Source organism: Perca flavescens, chromosome 22 (genome assembly GCF_004354835.1).
Source record: "Perca flavescens isolate YP-PL-M2 chromosome 22, PFLA_1.0, whole genome shotgun sequence".
NCBI classification, from domain to species: domain Eukaryota; kingdom Metazoa; phylum Chordata; class Actinopteri; order Perciformes; family Percidae; genus Perca; species Perca flavescens.
In genome coordinates, this window is record NC_041352.1 from 25,242,676 (window position 1) to 25,260,175 (window position 17,500).

At 43.9% G+C, this 17,500-nt stretch overlaps 1 protein-coding gene and 1 non-coding gene across 7 annotated transcripts in view; one reads left to right on the top strand and one right to left on the bottom strand.

Moving 5' to 3' along the window:
• Nucleotides 1-17,500, bottom strand: part of unm_hu7910 (un-named hu7910) — a 92,445-nt gene that overhangs the window by 21,319 nt on the left and 53,626 nt on the right. For all 6 annotated transcript variants that reach the window (XM_028569004.1, XM_028569003.1, XM_028569001.1 and 3 more), the window contains 5 exons: nucleotides 16,325-16,354; nucleotides 16,208-16,240; nucleotides 15,226-15,261; nucleotides 14,790-14,834; nucleotides 6,592-6,672 (listed from right to left, as the gene is read on the bottom strand). In XM_028569004.1, the coding sequence (XP_028424805.1) occupies nucleotides 6,592-6,672; nucleotides 14,790-14,834; nucleotides 15,226-15,261; nucleotides 16,208-16,240; nucleotides 16,325-16,354 (225 nt within the window). The remainder of the gene's footprint in view (nucleotides 1-6,591; nucleotides 6,673-14,789; nucleotides 14,835-15,225; nucleotides 15,262-16,207; nucleotides 16,241-16,324; nucleotides 16,355-17,500) is intronic.
• trnai-aau (transfer RNA isoleucine (anticodon AAU)) lies at nucleotides 1,523-1,596 on the top strand. Its single transcript has one exon. It is a non-coding gene; the product is annotated as a tRNA-Ile (tRNA).

The window sequence follows — 17,500 nt, forward strand, 5'->3', positions numbered from 1 at the left end:
TGTGTGTGTACATGTGCGTGTATATGTGCGTGTGTATCTGTGTGTGTACATGTGCGTGTATATGTGCTTGTGTATCTGTGTGTGTACATGTGCGTGTATATGTGCGTGTGTATCTGTGTGTGTACATGTGCGTGTGTATGTGATTGTGTATATGTGTGTGTATATGTGCGTGTGTATCTGTGTGTGTATATGTGCGTGTGTATGTGATTGTGTATATGTGCGTGTGTATCTGTGTGTGTACATGTGCGTGTATATGTGCGTGTGTATCTGTGCGTGTATATGTGCGTGTGTATCTGTGCGTGTATATGTGCGTGTGTATCTGTGTGTGTATATGCGTGTGTATCTGTGTGTATATGTGCGTGTGTATCTGTGTGTGTATATGTGCGTGTGTATCGGTGTGTGTACATGTGCGTGTATATGTGCGTGTGTATCTGTGTGTGTATATGTGCGTGTGTATCTGTGTGTGTATATGTGCGTGTGTATGTATGTATGTGTGTGTGTGTGTCTGTGCCTGTGTGTGTGTGTGTGTGTGTATGTGCCTGTGTGTGTGTATGTGCGTGTGTAGACACCCTTGGATGTCTACGTCTGACAACAGAGATCTGAACCTGTTTCACTCTTCCACAACCAATCAGAACGACAGAAAAGTCACTTTTCTTTCCATAGGTGAGGCCACCACCTTGTGGCTGGTTAGCTCATTCGGTTAAAGAGTGTTGCTAATAACGCCAAGGTTGTGGGTTCGATCCCCATACAGGCCAGACAGCTTTTGACTCAAAACTCAATCAGGTTCATCGCTGACGTCTAACAGATCAATGACATTACCCGACATCCACTTTTTTGTCAGCTTTATCAAGTATTTTTGGACACTTTTCAACGTTTTATTCATCTTTTTTTCCCCGAGGTTTTTGTGGCCTTTTGTAACGTTCTTTTGACACGTTTTTTGTCATCTTTTTCAAGTCTTGTGTAAAGGTTTTTTGGATACTTGTTTTGCTACATTTTTGTGGCCTTTTGTAAGCTTTTTTTTTGATACTTTTTTCGATGCTTTTGTCGCTTTTTTCAAGTGTTTTTTTGGACACTTTTTTCAACGTTTTCGCCGCCTTTTGTAAGCTTTTATTGGATATTTTTTTCAATGCTTTTGCCGCTTTTTTGGACACTTTTTCAACGTTTTTGTCGCCTTTTGTAACGTTTTTTGGACACTTTTTTTCAACGTTTTAGCCGCCTTTTGTAAGCTTTTATTTGATATTTCTTTTGATGTTTTTATCGCTTTTTTGGACACTTTTTTCAACGTTTTTGTGGCCTTTTGTAACGTTTTTTTGGACAATGTTTTCAATGTTTTTATCGCCTTTTTCAATCCATGCAAACATGTCCCGGGACCTCCCTAGATAGATCTCTACCCCCAAGATTGAACCCACTGGGTCACACCCTTGAATGTTTACGTCTGATAACAGCCTGTTTAACTCTTAAACAACCAATCAGAACGACAGAAAGGTCACTTTGGTTTCCATAAGTGAAATCACACAACTGTGGCCAGTTTGCTCAGTTGGTTAGAGTGTTGTGCTAATGGCGCCAAGGTTGCGGGTTCGATCCCCGTATGGGCCAGACAGCTTTTGACGCAAACGGCGTCATCGCTGACATCTCACAGATCAATGACGTTATCCGTTTCAGAAAGCAGGTTTAGTGAAAACTGTGAGTTTGTCGACCTGAGATGAGGGAAACTCTGGGTTTCCTGTTTCAGAAAGAGAGGTTATTTAAATCTGAGAGAGAGAGAGAGAGGTAACTCCAGCCAGTATCTCTCCGTCTCCTCCCTCTTTCATTCAGTCTGAATCAGGCGCATTTTAGCTCAGTTTGTTTTATCAGCATGAATTAAAAAACGCGTTGGGTTATTAACCACGTTAGGCAGATTATAAAACCTTTTTGTTCCGAACATGTGTCACGATCCCATTGATGAAGAAGCTGTATAACTTTGCAGAGAGTGTGTGTGTGTGCGTCTGTGTTTGTGTGTGCGTCTGTGTGTGTGTCTGTATATGTGTGCGTGGGTGTGTGTGTAGGTGTGTGTGTGTGTGTATGTGTCTGTGCGTGTGCATCTATGTGTGTGTGTGTGTGTATGTGTGTCTGTGCCTGTGTGTGTGTCTGTGTGTATATGCGTGTGTATGTATGTATGTGTGTGTGTGTGTGTGTCTGTGCCTGTGTGTGTGTGTGTATATGTGTGTGTGTATGTGCGTGTGTCTGTATGTGTGTGTGTCTGTATGTGTGTGTGTGAGTGACTGTGTGTGTGTTTGTGTGTGTGTGTCTGTGCGTGTATGTGTCTGTATGTGTCTGTATGTGTGTGTATGTGTGTGTGTGTGTGTGTGTCTGTGTGTGTGTGTGTGTGTGTGTGTCTGTATGTGTGTGTGTGTGTGTGTGTGTGTCTGTGCCTGTGTGTGTGTGTGTATATGTGTCTGTATGTGTGTGTCTGTATGTGTGTGTGTGTGTCTGTATGTGTGTGTGTGTGTGTGTGTGTGTGTGTGTGTGTGTGTGTGTGTGTGTGTGTGTGTGTGTGTGTGTGTATGTAACACAAACTATGAATCATAGACCTCCATGGTCATCTGTCTACCAGCCACTAGGTGGTGCTGCTTACTGCTGCATTTAGTTTATAGTCTTTGAGCATCTTGTAAATGCTTCATGAGCAATTACATGAGATGTGTGCGTTAGTGTGTGTTTTTGTGTGCGCGTGTGTGTTTTGTGTGTGCGTGTGTATGTGTTTATTTTTGTGTGTGTGTTAGTGTGTGCGTGAGTGCATGTGGCGCATGCGCGAGCGGCGACACGGTCTTCTGCAATGACAATCCGTCGGAATATCGACGGTTAAATTGAGTTTTTAGACAGATGAGAGTTTAGGGTTCAGAATCAAGCTGAACACAGCCATCCTGCTGGTGATTTTGATCACTTTTTTAACCAATCATGCCAAACAAGCTGTCGGCTACAATTACCTGGAAGCCCAAATCACCTACACAAGAGACTTTCTGTTAAGTCTTAAACCCCCTGCACCGTGTTTTCATTCCAACGACACACCATTGCTTCCACCTGAATGTGTCAGGGGCAACAACCCCAAAGTAAGGAAACGCGGCAGGAAAGGAGGAATCCGGACAACCCTACAGACAATCACTCCCATCGGTTATGCTCGGCAATGTCCAAAGCTTAAGGAATAAGGCGGAGGAGTTGCGAGCCTGCACACAGCACCTCACTGACTACCGGCAATCCGGCCTTATTTGCTTGACAGAAAGTTGGCTCACTGAGGGGGATCCTGACTCGCTGGTCGACCTAGAGGGCTACACGCTGGTGAGGATGGATCGTAACCTGAACTCCGGGAAAAGAAAAGGTGGAGGTGTGTGTGCGTTTATCAACAATAAATATTGTAATCCTGGTCATATTACGATGAAGCATCAGATCTGCACGAAGGATATTGAACTACTAGCGCTCTGCCTAAGGCCTTATCATCTGCCTGGGGAAATACACCAAATCAGACTGTTTGTTGTGTATATTGCGCCCTCAGCCGACACATTGGCTGCTGCCACTATGATTCAGGAACTTGTAGCTAAAGCGGAGGAAGAGGCCCCCGACGCAGCCAATTTTGTGATGGGTGACTTTAATTTATGCAGCCTAAAGGAACATTTACCTACGTATCAACAATATGTCACCTGTTCTACGCGTAATGAAGCTTGCCTAGACCATTGCTACGGAAACATCCAGGATGCCTTTTATTCTAAGGCTTTGCCTGGTTTAGGGAACTCGGACCATAATATGATTAAGCTGATGCCTTCCTATGTGTCCCGACTACGGAGTGAGAAAGCGGAAAAGGTGGAGGTTAAATGCTGGTCTGCTGCTGCGACGGAGACTCTTCAGGACTGCCTGGAGTGCACAGACTGGAACGTAGTTACTGACGGGACTGATAACGTGACGCAACGTTCGCTATTTCGGGGTATGTACAATTCTGTGAGGATATGATCATCCCCCGAAAGACTATTAAGATGTTTCCTAATAATAAGCCCTGGGTTACTCCAGAGTTAAAGCAATTTCTTAATGAGAAAAAACGTCTGTTTAAATCAGGAGGAAGTAGAGAAGAGAAAAAGATAGTACAGAAAAAGATCAAAAGCAAGATCAATGAGTTCAATCTATTACAGGTTACAAGCCCAAGAAGCACCCTATGGTAGCAGACAATGATTTTAACATGGCAAATCAATTAAATGACTTTTACTGTAGATTTGACATGTATGATTTTAAAGCAGAACAGAATGAGGCCATTACAGCAGTAAGAGACATGAAAGGTGTGGATATTGACATCTCTATGGACGATGTCAAATCTCATTTTAGACGTGTAAACCCCCCCCACAAAGCTTGTGGACCTGATGGTATCAGCTGTAAGACACTAAAGGTGTGTGCTGATCAGCTGGCACAGCCCTTTCACAGGTTGTTCCAGCTGTCACTAGACACTGGTGTTGTTCCCAGTTTATGGAAAAAATCCTTAATAGTGCCGGGGCCTAAAAACAATCGACCTAAGGAACTCAATGATGTTGCCCTTACATCCACAGTTATCAAATGTTTTGAAAAAATAATTTTAAAAGGAACTTCTCCATAAGCTCTCACCTCTTTTAGACCAAAATCAATTTGCTTATCGTGCAGAGAGAGGTGTTGAGGATGCGCTGCTATTTTTGATTAACAGCATTCATGAGCACCTTGAGCATGCTAAGAGCCTGGTCAAGATTGTGTTCACTGACTTTAGCAGCGCTTTTAATACAATCCAACCCCACCTGTTGGTGGAAAAATTGGTGCATTTGGGAGTAAATCCCCAATTGATTATTTGGATCTGTAACTTCTTGACGGATCGCAGTCAGCAAGTCAGATTTAATTCATGTATATCATCCTTAAAAACTATAAACACAGGGGCACCACAAGGGTGCGTTCTGTCGCCTATTTTATACACATTGTACACTAATAATTGTCAAGCCTCCTCTTCAGCTTACACTTATTTTAAATATAGACGATACAGCATTGGTTGGTTTTTTAAAATCTGACATTTCTTCTGTGAATGAATTCCAGAGGGAATTCCAGGGTCTCACTCAGTGGTGTTCTGACAATTTTCTTGAAATAAATGTGAAGAAAACACAAGAGATGGTCATAGATTTTAGCAAAAACAGAATTATAGTCCCCCCTTCTAAGACCAATGGTGAACTTGTAGAGAGAGTCTCAACCTACAAATATTTGGGAGTTGAAATTGACTCTAAATTAATTTGTAATGACAACCAATGCACCAAGTGCATTGAATAAAACTAAGAAAATGCACCAGCGGATGTTTTTCCTTAGGAAACTAAACACTTTTAGACTAGACAGACACATCCTTGTAATGTTTTATAAAAGTATTCTCCAGAGTGTTCTGTCTTTTGGCCTTATCTGCGTGTTTGGTAACATGCATGTTAGGGACCAAAAGAGACTGCAGCGTATGATCAAGATGGCCGGTAAGATCATAGGACTTGATCAGGTGTCAGCAACTCAGCTGAACAATGAGCTTATCCTAAAAAAAGACCGACCAAGTCCTTAATGACCCCACTCACCCTCTTCATCATAAATTTATGAGAAGCAATAGGTCAACTGGTAGAATTTTACAACAGAGAATTAAAACGGAAAGGTACAATAAATCAGACTGTATAATGACCATGCACATCGCAAGTACTTTGATCCTGCACTGGCACTTTAACTGGATGGTAGATCCAATTTTCCTTTTTTGACAACCACTCCTAGTTATTTTTATATATATTTATTTTTTATTTTTAGCTATCTTAAGCGTTAGATGTCAGATTGTCTTTGTCATTTCTGTAGTATTGTTTATTCTTTGTATTGTGATTGTTGACTTCTGTTATTGTCAATCCCATTGTACTGTTACTTTTTTGTTATATACATGTTTATTGGTCTGTCTGTGGTGTCTATATGTTTAGAGAATATGTTGTGACAAGAGTGCAAAACGAATGACCACATGAAATTCCCCTTGTGGGATAACAAAGTTTACCTTGACCTTGATGTGTGTATGTGTCTGTGTGTGTGAATGTTTTGTGTGTGTGTTTTTGTGTGCATGCATGTGTTTATTTTTGTATGTATGCGTGCGTGTAAAAGGCAAGGCCTGCGCTGTAAAAGGCCTGTGTATGTGTGTGTGTCTGTGTGCGCGTACGTGTGTGTGTCTGTGTGTGTATCTGCGTGTGTGTGCATGTGTGTGTGCGTGCGCGTGTGTGTGTGTGCATGTGTGTGTGTCTGTGTGTGTGCATGTGTGTGTCTGTGTGTGTGTGCGTGTCTGTGTGCGCGTGCATGTGTGTGTATCTGCGTGTGTGTGCATGTGTGTGTGCGCGTGTGTGTGTGTGTGTGTGTGTGCATGTGTGTCAGTGTGTGTGTGTGTGTATCTGCGTGTGTGTGCATGTGTGTGTGTGTCTGTGTGTGTGTGCATGTGTGTGTGTGCCTGTGTGTGTGTCTGTGTGTGTGTGTGTGTGTGTGTGTGTATCTGCATGTGTGTGTGTGTGTCTGTGTGTGTGTGCATGTGTGTGTCTGTTTCTGTATGTGTGTGTGTGTGTTCACCCTCTGTCTCTCTGGCTGTTCCACTCTGTGGTTCTGGTTCCACTGGTGCTTCAGACTGGTTTTCTGCTCCCACATCTGGCTCTGAAAGATTGATGAACAAACCTTTCTCCGTCAGGAATGTCTCTGAAGTGACTAAATTAGGGCTGTGCTCGATTGAAGAAATTCTTAGTCGACTAACAATCATTCAATCGTATCGACTAATCGATTAGTTGATTTAATCGACAGATCTGTAAATCTGAGATTCTCTGCAAAGAGTCAAGTCAAGTGACTGATGGGAACAACACTTTTTTAGAAATTGGTACTGAGCGGGGAGCACCGTGAAGCCTCAAAATGGGCTGCAATGTAATTATGAATCGTCAATTTACGTCCACTAAGGCCGGTTACACACTGGCAGCGTGGATTATTCTATGTCTTTACACACCTTGAACCATCACCTTATCGTGGTGGAGAGGTTTGTGTGTCTCTGTGAACCTGAGGGCTGTGTTGTCTGGAGCTTTGTGCTCCTGGTAGGGTCTCCCAAGGCAAAGTGGTCTCAGGTGAGGGGCCAGACAAAGAATGGTTCAAAACCCCAATGAAGAAGCAAGGTAGAGATGGAGTGACCCTGCCCGGAGGAAGCCGGGGCCCCCGTCTGGAGCCAGGCCCAGACGGCGGGCTCGTCGGGCGAGCGCCTGGTGGCGGGTTTGCCACGGAGCCCGCCGGGCACAGCCCGAACAAGCTACGTGGCTCCCATCTCTCCAGCCCATGGGCCCACCACCTGTGGGAGGAACCGTTGGGGTCGGGTGCGATGCCACATGGGTGGCAGTGAAGGTCAGGGGCCTCGACGGACCAGACCCGGGCGGCAGACGCTGGCTCTGGGGACGTGGAACGTCACCTCTCTGTGGGGAAGGAGCGGAACTGGTGCGGGAGGTGGAGCGCTACCGGTTAGATCTGGTGGGGCTTACCCTCACGCACAGTCTTGGTTCTGGAACCATACTCCTGGATAGGGGTTGGACTCTTTTCTTCTCGGAGTTGCCCAGGGTGTGAGGCGCCGGGCGGGTGTGGGGATACTCACAAGCCCCGGCTGAGCGCCGCTGTGTTGGAGTTTACCCGGTGGACGAGAGGGTCGCCTCCCTACGCCTGCGGGTTGTGGGGGGGAAAACTCTGACTGTTGTTTGTGCATATGCACCAAACAGGAGTTCGGAGTATTCGGCCTTCTTGGAGACCTTGACTGGAGTCCTGCATGGGGCTCCAGTGGGGGACTCCATTGTTCTGCTGGGGGACTTCAACGCACACGTGGGCAATGATGGAGACACCTGAGAGGCGTGATTGGGAGGAACGGCCTCCCTGATCTAAACCAGAGTGGTTGTTTGTTGTTGGACTTCTGTGCTAGTCATGGATTGTCTATAACGAACACCATGTTCGAACATAGGGATGCTCATAAGTGTACCTGGTACCAGAGCACCCTAGGCCAAGGTCAATGATCGATTTCATAATCGTTTCATCTGATCTGAGGCCGTATGTTTTGGACACTCGGGTGAAGAGAGGGGCAGAGCTGTCAACCGATCACCATCTGGTGGTGAGTTGGGTCAGGGGGTGGGGGAAGACTCTGGACAGACCTGGTAAGCCCAAACGTGTAGTGCGGGTAAATTGGGAACGTCTGGAGGAGGCCCCTGTCCGACAGACTTTCAACTCACACCTCCGGCGGAGCTTTTCGTGCATCCCTGTGGGGCTGGGGGCATTGAACCCGAGTGGACAATGTTCAAAGTTTCCATTGCTGAAGCTGCGGCGAGGAGCTGTGGTCTTAGGATCTTAGGTGCCTCAAGGGGCGGTAACCCACGAACACCGTGGTGGACACCAGTGGTCAGGGAAGCCGTCCGACTGAAGAAGGAGTCCTTCCGGGATGTTATCTCGGAGGACTCCGGAGGCGGTTGCAGGGTACCGAGGGGCCCGAAGGGCTGCAGCCTCTGCCGTGAAAGAGGCAAAGCAGCGGGTGTGGGAGAAGTTTGGAGAAGACATGGAGAAGGACTTTCGGTCGGCACCAAAGTGTTTCTGGAAAACTGTTCGCCACCTCAGGAGGGGGCGGGGAACCATCCAAGCTGTGTACAGTAAGGATGGGACACTGTTGACCTCCACTGAGGAGGTAATAGGGGCGGTGGAAGGAGCACTGAGGAACTCCTGAATCCGACTAACACGCCCTCTATGTTAGAGGCAGAGCTGGAGGATAACGGGGATTGTCGCCGATTTCCCAGGCGGAAGTCACTGATGTAGTCAAACAACTACACAGTGGCAAAGCCCCGGGATTGATGAGATCCGTCCAGAAATGCTCAAGGCTCTGGGTGTGGAGGGGCTGTCCTGGTTGACACGCCTCTTCAACATTGCGTGGAAGTCTGGGACGGTGCCAAAGGAGTGGCAGACTGGGGTGGTGGTTCCTCTTTTTAAAAAGGGGGACCAGAGGGTGTGTGCCAATTATAGGGGTATCACACTTCTCAGCCTCCCTGGTAAAGTCTACTCCAAGGTGCTGGAAAGGAGGGTTCGGCCGATAGTCGAACCTCGGGTTGAGGAGGAACAATGCGGATTCCGTCCTGGTCGTGGAACAACGGACCAGCTCTTCACTCGCAAGGATCCTGGAGGGAGCCTGGGAGTATGCCCAACCGGGTCTACATGTGTTTTGTGGATTTGGAGAAGGCGTATGACCGGGTCCCCGGGAGATACTGTGGGAGGTGCTGCGGGAGTATGGGGTGAGGGGGTCTCTACTCAGGGCCATCCAATCTCTGTATGACCAAAGTGAGAGCTGTGTCCGGGTTCTCGGTAGTAAGTCGGACTCGTTTCAGGTGAGGGTTGGCCTCCGCCAGGGCTGCGCTTTTGTCACCAATCCTGTTTGTAATATTTATGGACAGGATATCGAGGCGTAGTCGGGGTGGGGAGGGGTTGCAGTTTGGTGGGCTGGGGATCTCATCGCTGCTCTTTGCAGATGATGTGGTCCTGATGGCATCATCGGCCTGCGACCTTCAGCACTCACTGGATCGGTTCGCAACCGAGTGTGAAGCGGTTGGGATGAGGATCAGCACCTCTAAATCGGAGGCCATGGTTCTCAGCAGGAAACCGATGGAATGCCTTCTCCAGGTAGGGAATGAGTCCTTACCCCAAGTGAAGGAGTTCAAGTACCTTGGGGTTTTGTTCGCGAGTGAGGGGACAATGGAGCGGGAGATTGGTCGGAGAATCGGGCGCAGCGGGTGCGGTATTGCATTCAATCTATCGCACTGTTGTGGACGAAAAGAGAGCTGAGCCAGAGGGCAAAGCTCTCGATCTACCGGTCAGTTTTCGTTCCTACCCTCACCTATGGTCATGAAGGCTGGGTCATGACCGAAAGAACGAGATCCAGGGTACAAGCGGCCGAAATGGGTTTCCTCAGGAGGGTGGCTGGCGTCTCCCTTAGAGATAGGGTGAGAAGCTCAGTCATCCGTGAGGAGCTCGGAGTAGAGCCGCTGCTCCTTTGCGTCGAAAGGAGCCAGTTGAGGTGGTTCGGGCATCTGGTAAGGATGCCCCTGGGCGCCTCCCTAGGGAGGTGTTCAGGCACGTCCAGCTGGGAGGAGGCCTCGGGAAGACCCAGGACTAGGTGGAGGGATTATATCTCCAACCTGGCCTGGGGCGCCTCAGGATCCCCAGTCGGAGCTGGTTAATGTTGCTCGGGAAAGGGAAGTTTGGGGTCCCCTGCTGGAGCTGCTCCCCCCGCGACCCGACACCGGATAAGCGGACGAAGATGGATGGATGGATGGATGGATGGATTTACACACCAGAAACGTGTCTGACGCATATGGAGCTAAATCAGGGCCAAATGTTTTGTTCATTCGAAAAATATATATATAGTTGAAAAAATAAAGCTTGAAATTGAAAATTTAAGTTTTGGTCAAAACTTGGAAAAAATAAAACCATGTATTCAAACTAAAAATAAGTGTACCAATTTTTCTTTCAGTTTGAATAAAATATGGATTCAATTCTGGAATTATTTTGAATAAATTATAAATTTTCATTTTTCACTTTTATATTTGTTTTCAGTTCCACATTTCATGTTTTCAGATTCAAAACTTATTTTTTTTACGGCTTCAAATCTTTTTTTCGGTTTCAGACTTTCGGCCCTGATCTTGCGTAGGGGGCATGGCTTCAACTCAGAGGGGCGTGGCATTATGAGTGACAGCCTATCACAGAAGTCAAAAGACTCCTCTGCCATGTTGCCTTCAGGAAATGGTGTTACTGTGAGAACTATGACTGAATGCTTTCTATCCACTATATACATGTGATTTTTACTTAAACTGATGCCAGTGACAATTTAAAAAATTGTTTTGGACAACACATCGTACCAATTACACTATAAGAGCAATAAACTGTGCCAGATTGTGCAGTTCAGCAGGAACAATGACTTCTCCTCCTTCCATGTATGACTTATAGCACCACAGTATTCACTGGCACCAGCCCACAGGTAAGACGTGAAAGATATTAGCATTTTTGAATAGATACTTTGCGACGTTATCCCCTCAGTGGCATTTTTTTTGTGATTAACACATAAAGGGAAAATAGGTGGACAGCTGGATAAAGCTGGCAATCAAGCATCGCTAGCACTAAAGTTAGTATTAACTAACGTTAGCTTCACACTAGCTCGTGTTTTTACACTAATTTTAGTGTCCAGCTCAAGTTTTTTTTACTTTAATGTGTATTGGTCTTTGTTAACCTCGGTTTGTCAGAATGACCATAACTTGACAGTGGCTGCAGTGAAGAAGGTCTCCTTTTATAGAGTAGACAAATAAAACTTTACATTAATGCTCTGGCCTGATAAATTACGTTTTACACTATAACGTTACATGTAACAGCATGACAGTTATGCCTTACAAAATATGCCAAGTGGGCAAACTTTGAAGGCTTCTACCACAGCCTAACTGTATCAGAATACATTAACTTGTCTTTTTGTATTTATATGTCTTACTGTCTGTTTTCTGGACCGTGTGTGTCCGTAATAAAAGCTTTGATTGATTGATTGATTAACAAAGCGGACCAGGACAAGTTATGTTGTTTAAACTAACCATGAAAAGGTAACACTAGCAACGTTAGTTATCTATAATGTTTTACATTTATAAGGCTGTATGGCTGCAGGCAGCCACTGTCGAGTTATGGTCATTCTGACAAACAGAGGTTAACAAAGACCACTACACGTTAAAGTCAAAAAACTTGAGCTGGACACTAAAATTGGTGTAAAAACACCAGCTAGTGTGAAGCTAACGTTAGTTAATGCTAACTTTTGTGCTAGCGATGCATCATTTCCAGCTGTCCACCTATTTTCCCTTTATGTGTTAATGAAAAAAAATGCCACTCTGGGGATAATGTCCCAAAGTATCTATTCAAAAAGGCTAATATCTTTCACATGTCTTACCTGTGGGCTGCGCCAGCAGGTTGCCTTGGCGGAGCGGACGCTATGCTGACTGCCGAGTGAATACTGTGGTGCTACATTCAATGTCATACACGGAAGTGGGAGAAGTCATTGTTCCTGCCGAACTGCACAATCTGGCACAGTTTATTGCTCTTATAGTGTAATTGGTACCATGTGTTTTCCAAAACAATTTTTTAAATGGAACTTTGTCACTGGCATCAGTTTGTTAAGTAAAAATCACATGTATATAGTGGATAGAAAGCATTCAGTCATAGTTCTCAACACCATTTCCTGAAGGCAACATGACAGAGGAGTCTTCTGCCTTCTTTGTTAGGCTCTCACTCATAATGCCACGCCCCTCTGAGTTAAAGCCACGCCCCCTACGCAAAATCAGGGCCGAAAGTCTGAAACCGAAAAAAAATTATCTGAAAGTGAAAAACAGATCTGAAAACAAAAAAAAAAGATTTGAAACTGAAAAAAAAAGATTTGAATGCGTAAAAAAAATAAGTTTTGAATCTGAAAACATGAAATGTGGAACTGAAAACAAATATAAAAGTGAAAAATGAAAATTTATAATTTATTCAAAATAATTCCAGAATTGAATCCATATTTTATTCAAACTGAAAGAAAAATTGGTACACTTATTTTAAGTTTGAATACATGGTTTTATTTTTTCCAAGTTTTGACCAAAACTTAAATTTTCAATTTCAAGCTTTATTTTTTCAACTATATAAATTTTTTTCAAATGAACAAAACATTTGGCCCTGATTTAGCTCCATAGACGCAGCACTGCTGCTGCTAGCCATGTCTGGACGCATGGATGTTTCCCATTGATAAAATGAAATACCATGTTAAACATAAATATATACTGATCTGATTACAGCAAAGGCAACGTCGGCAGTATTGACGGCAAAATAAGCTCCAGAATATTTCCTTCTGGATTGACAGGTGCAATATTTTATTTTTATTTTTTTTATTAAATTTATATATCTGCATTTAACACAAAACCTAGACACTTTCAAACATCAACATGTCATTTATTAATATGTATTCGTGTCTTACCGCCATATAAACATCTTTTCGTATTCTATTTTGCCTGGAAAAAATCTATTTTGCCAACACGGGTGAAAAATAGGCGTCGGTTCTATTTCTTGCATGCGGCTCGAGCCACGCTTGAGACGTGCGTGTCACGCAGGCAGTGCAAGCTTAGCTTGTTGAATATTAATGAAAACTGGCAGAAATCGAGCCGAGTCTTCCTGCAGGCTTTCTATAACGCGCTAGAATGGCTTGAAACAAGGTAACCAAGGCATTTTATCCACAGAAAATGTTACAGAGTCCATGGTAGAACTTCAGACATTACCCCAAAGTCATGAAATACGTGTGGCAGGGCACCTTTGACAAACGGATCACCCCGTCATTGTAGCCAAAATATGTCTGCGTTGATTTGCAGTTTGAAGTTTACATGCCAGTGAACTAGCATGCTGCTACTCCCAACAGTAAGCTGCTTGAAACACCAACTATGGACACACAGGAACAGTTGACCAATCACAGTCCTCACAGAGGGGTCTGCGGGGGTACGCCGTTTATTCGACGCAGAAGCATAAATCAGCCTTTAACCTTGTGTTTGTTATCGTGTCTAATCTGTCTAAAGCAGTAGTGTCAAACTCAGTTTCACTAAGGGCCATATTGGAAAATAAGAACACGTCAAGGGCCAGACATTTAGAGTTTATTGACATGCTTTCATTTTGAAAAAGTCAAATATCTTTGACTGTATTATTGCATGTCTTATAAAGCCTTCTCCCTCCCCCTGTCGACACACCTTCTCATTCAAATGCGTTTCCTTTTTATTTTCATGACTATTTACATTGTAGATTCTCACTGAAGGCATCAAAACTATGAATGAACACATATGGAATTATGTACTTAACAAAAAAGTGTGAAATAACTGAAAACATGTCTTATATTTTAGATTCTTCAAAGTAGCCACCCTTTGCTTATTTATTAATAAGGGAAATAATTTCACTAATTAACCCTGACGAGGCACACCTGTGAAGGTAAAACCATTTCAGGTGACTACCTCATGAAGCTCATTGAGAGAACACCAAGGGTTTGCAGAGTTATCAAAAAAGCAAAGGGTGGCTACTTTGAAGAAACTAAAATATAAGACATGTTTTCAGTTATTTCACACTTTTTTGTTAAGTACATAATTCCATATGTGTTCATTCATAGTTTTGATGCCTTCAGTGAGAATCTACAATGTAAATAGTCATGAAAATAAAGAAACACATTGAATGAGAAGGTGTGTCCAAACTTTTGGCCTTCCTTAGCCATCATAGAAAAAAGGCAGAAAAAAGCAACAAAAACAACACAAAAAAGGGGGGGGCAGTGCCAAAAGCATTGGCAAAAGTGACAAAACTAGGTGGCCCGAAATTTATTGTGGACCTAAATTGATGTGCGGGCCGGATCAAAATCTGCGAGGGGCCGGATTTGGCCCGCGGGCCTCGAGTTTGACACATGTGGTCTGAAGTCTCATTCTGAAATCTGAAAATGAAGTCGTTTTGAAATCTCACAAAAGAGGCACGAGAAAATTGGTTGAAGAATAGGTTGCTTTCTCTGCCCCGGGATATATTTCAAGAACTTAACGATCTTCAATTTAATTAAAAAAACTTGAGCGAGAAACTGGACCGACAGAGGTTCTGATTTAAGCAGAAGTGCCTTCAAGAAAAGCAGCATTTTCTAGATCAAACTCAAACGTTATCTCAAAGGCGACAACGACCCATACTTCGGACTCTGACTGTACCTGCTTCCTGTGTGAATTTGGAGCTTGTCAAGTCTCGTCCCGACTCTGCAACAGAAAAACAATATCAAGGCTAATAATGATTCAGATTAGTGTCATTATCACACACGACACACTTCAAAACGCGTATTATCAGAGCAAAGGCAGATAGCAGTGATAACGCTGCATAACGTTTACATGCAAAGCTGTAAAACTACTTGTATCTCATTTTTATGACTCCGTTGGTGCTTTCACTTGGCTGGAAAAAGTTTGATCTTATCTCTAAACTGTCGTTCTTCTCATCAAACTATCAGCAAGAAAGCAAATGAGCGTATTTCACAAATGTCAAACACCAAATAACAGGTAAACTACATATCTAAAAAACTCCACTGAATTGAACTAAGCCACATTTAACTAAACCAATCAACAGAGTTAGATGTCATTACTGTGTCTGACTCACCTCCGCTTTCCTCTGGCAGCCGCTCCTCCACCAGAACTGCAAACAGGAAACACTCTTTACTTACTTAAAGTACTTAAAGTGCTCATATTACGCTCATTTTCAGGTTCATAATTGTATTTTGAGGTTGTAACAGAATGACTTTACATGGTTTAATTTTCAAAAAAACACCATATTTTTGTTGTACCGCACATTGCTGCAGCTCCTCTTTTCCCCTGTGTGTTGGGCTCTCCGTTTTAACTACAGACCTCTCACTTCTGTACCATCTTTGTTGGGAGTCACACATGTGCAGTACCTAGGTAAGGACTACTAGCCAGTCAGATGCAGAGTATGAGGGCGTACCCTGACAGTACCTAGGTAAGGACTACTAGCCAGTCAGATGCAGAGTATGAGGGCGTACCCTCACAGTACCTAGGTAAGGACTACTAGCCAGTCAGAAGCAGAGTATGAGGCCCTGACAGTACCTAGGTAAGGACTACTAGCCAGTCAGAAGCAGAGTATGAGGGCGTGCCACGCTAGCAGCTAGCCGAGCATTATAACGTGTGTTACAAAGTGACCACGTTGGTCTCTGAAGTAAAGGCTGGACTACAATAGAGCTGTTTGGAGCAGTTGGTGAACAGTGTTTTCTGTTGGAGATGGTAAGTCCCTTTGGGCTGGACTTTGGGCTTTTTTGACTTTGTAAACCTATAACGTGCACAAAAAATATATATAACACGATAAAGGAAAGGGAAAAAGCCAAAAAGCATAATATGAGCACTTTAAGAACAAAATAGAAGTATCAGTACTTTACATGAGTACTTTCTTCTCATGCAACCTATTACTTCTACTCCACTATATCTCAGAGTGAAATATTGTACTTTTTACTCCACTACATTAATCTGACCGCTTTACTTACTTCATAGATTTAGATTTTTAGACAAAAAAAAGGGGGGAAATTCTAAAAGTACGGGTGAAAACAATAAGAATGTGAATATGAATGTCTCACCTCCAGTTGTGTCAATGGTTTCAGTTTGATCCTCTGAAACAAGGAGATGAAAAACGATTATAAAAACTACAAACCTTTATTTAAATCCGAGGACGGAGAAGAGGAGACTTTACTCACCGTAACGATGTGGACTGTCTCGAGGATCGTCTGTAACAGACGCAGACATGCAGAGGTATCAGTGGTGATTATCGTACTCTTTTAAAAGGTCCCACGACATGGTGCTCTTTGGATGCTTTTATATAGACCTTAGTGGTCCCCTAATACTGTATCTGAAGTCTCTTTTATATAGACCTTAGTGGTCCCCTAATACTGTATCTGAAGTCTCTTTTATATAGACCTTAGTGGTCCCCTAATACTGTATCTGAAGTCTCTTTTATATAGACCTTAGTGGTCCCCTAATACTGTTACTGTTTCAAGGTAGAGGGTGGGGGGCTCGTTTGAAAGCCATGATGTCTCTCTCTCTCTCTCTCTCATGGGTGGGCCAAATTCTCTGGGTGGGCAAACCAGAGAAAGGGGAGGTAACCGGTAGATTCCTTTTTACACCTATCACCATTTCTAGCCACTGGGGGGGGCCATAGGCAGGTTGGGGGAACTTATATTAATGTTAAAAAACCTCATAAAGTGAAATCTTCATGCCATGGGACCTTGAATAAATAGTCGGTTTAATGTGGCGACAGAAATCAGCAGATGTAAAGGCTCTGACGCACCAACCCGACCATCAGGTGGAAAGCCAGTCGGACTGATCAAGCTCCCCGAGTTGATCCAAAAAGTGCCTCAGAACTCACCGAAGAGACACTGACTTGAGCGTACGTTCTGCGCGAGACGTAATATGTCTCCACAACAGCAGGCGGCGCTAATCTGTATTGTCGCCCAAAAAATTACGAACGCGTCACATGGTTCTGGCTGCTCCCGGATTTCAAAGCCCGACCATAATGGCGGCTCGTTCGGAATACAATCTCATAATTAGGGTTGGGTATTGTTTTTTTTTTTTTTTCGATTCCGGTGCTAAATCGATACTTTTAAAACAGTACCGGTGCCTAAACGGTGCCTGAACCGGTACTTTTCAATAAAGTTAACAAAAAAAAAGAAGAAAAAAAAAATAAGGGTAGTAAACAACAGTCAGTGACTTGTTTATTGCTAAGGCCATGGTCAAAATTAAAGATTTAATAATAACGTAATAACTATAACAATAACTTATTTCACCTGTAAATTGCTGTTGAACCCCAGATGGGAAAAGGGTATTTTACAATTACTGTGAATGCACCACGAGGCTACCAGTTTTAAGGGAATCTG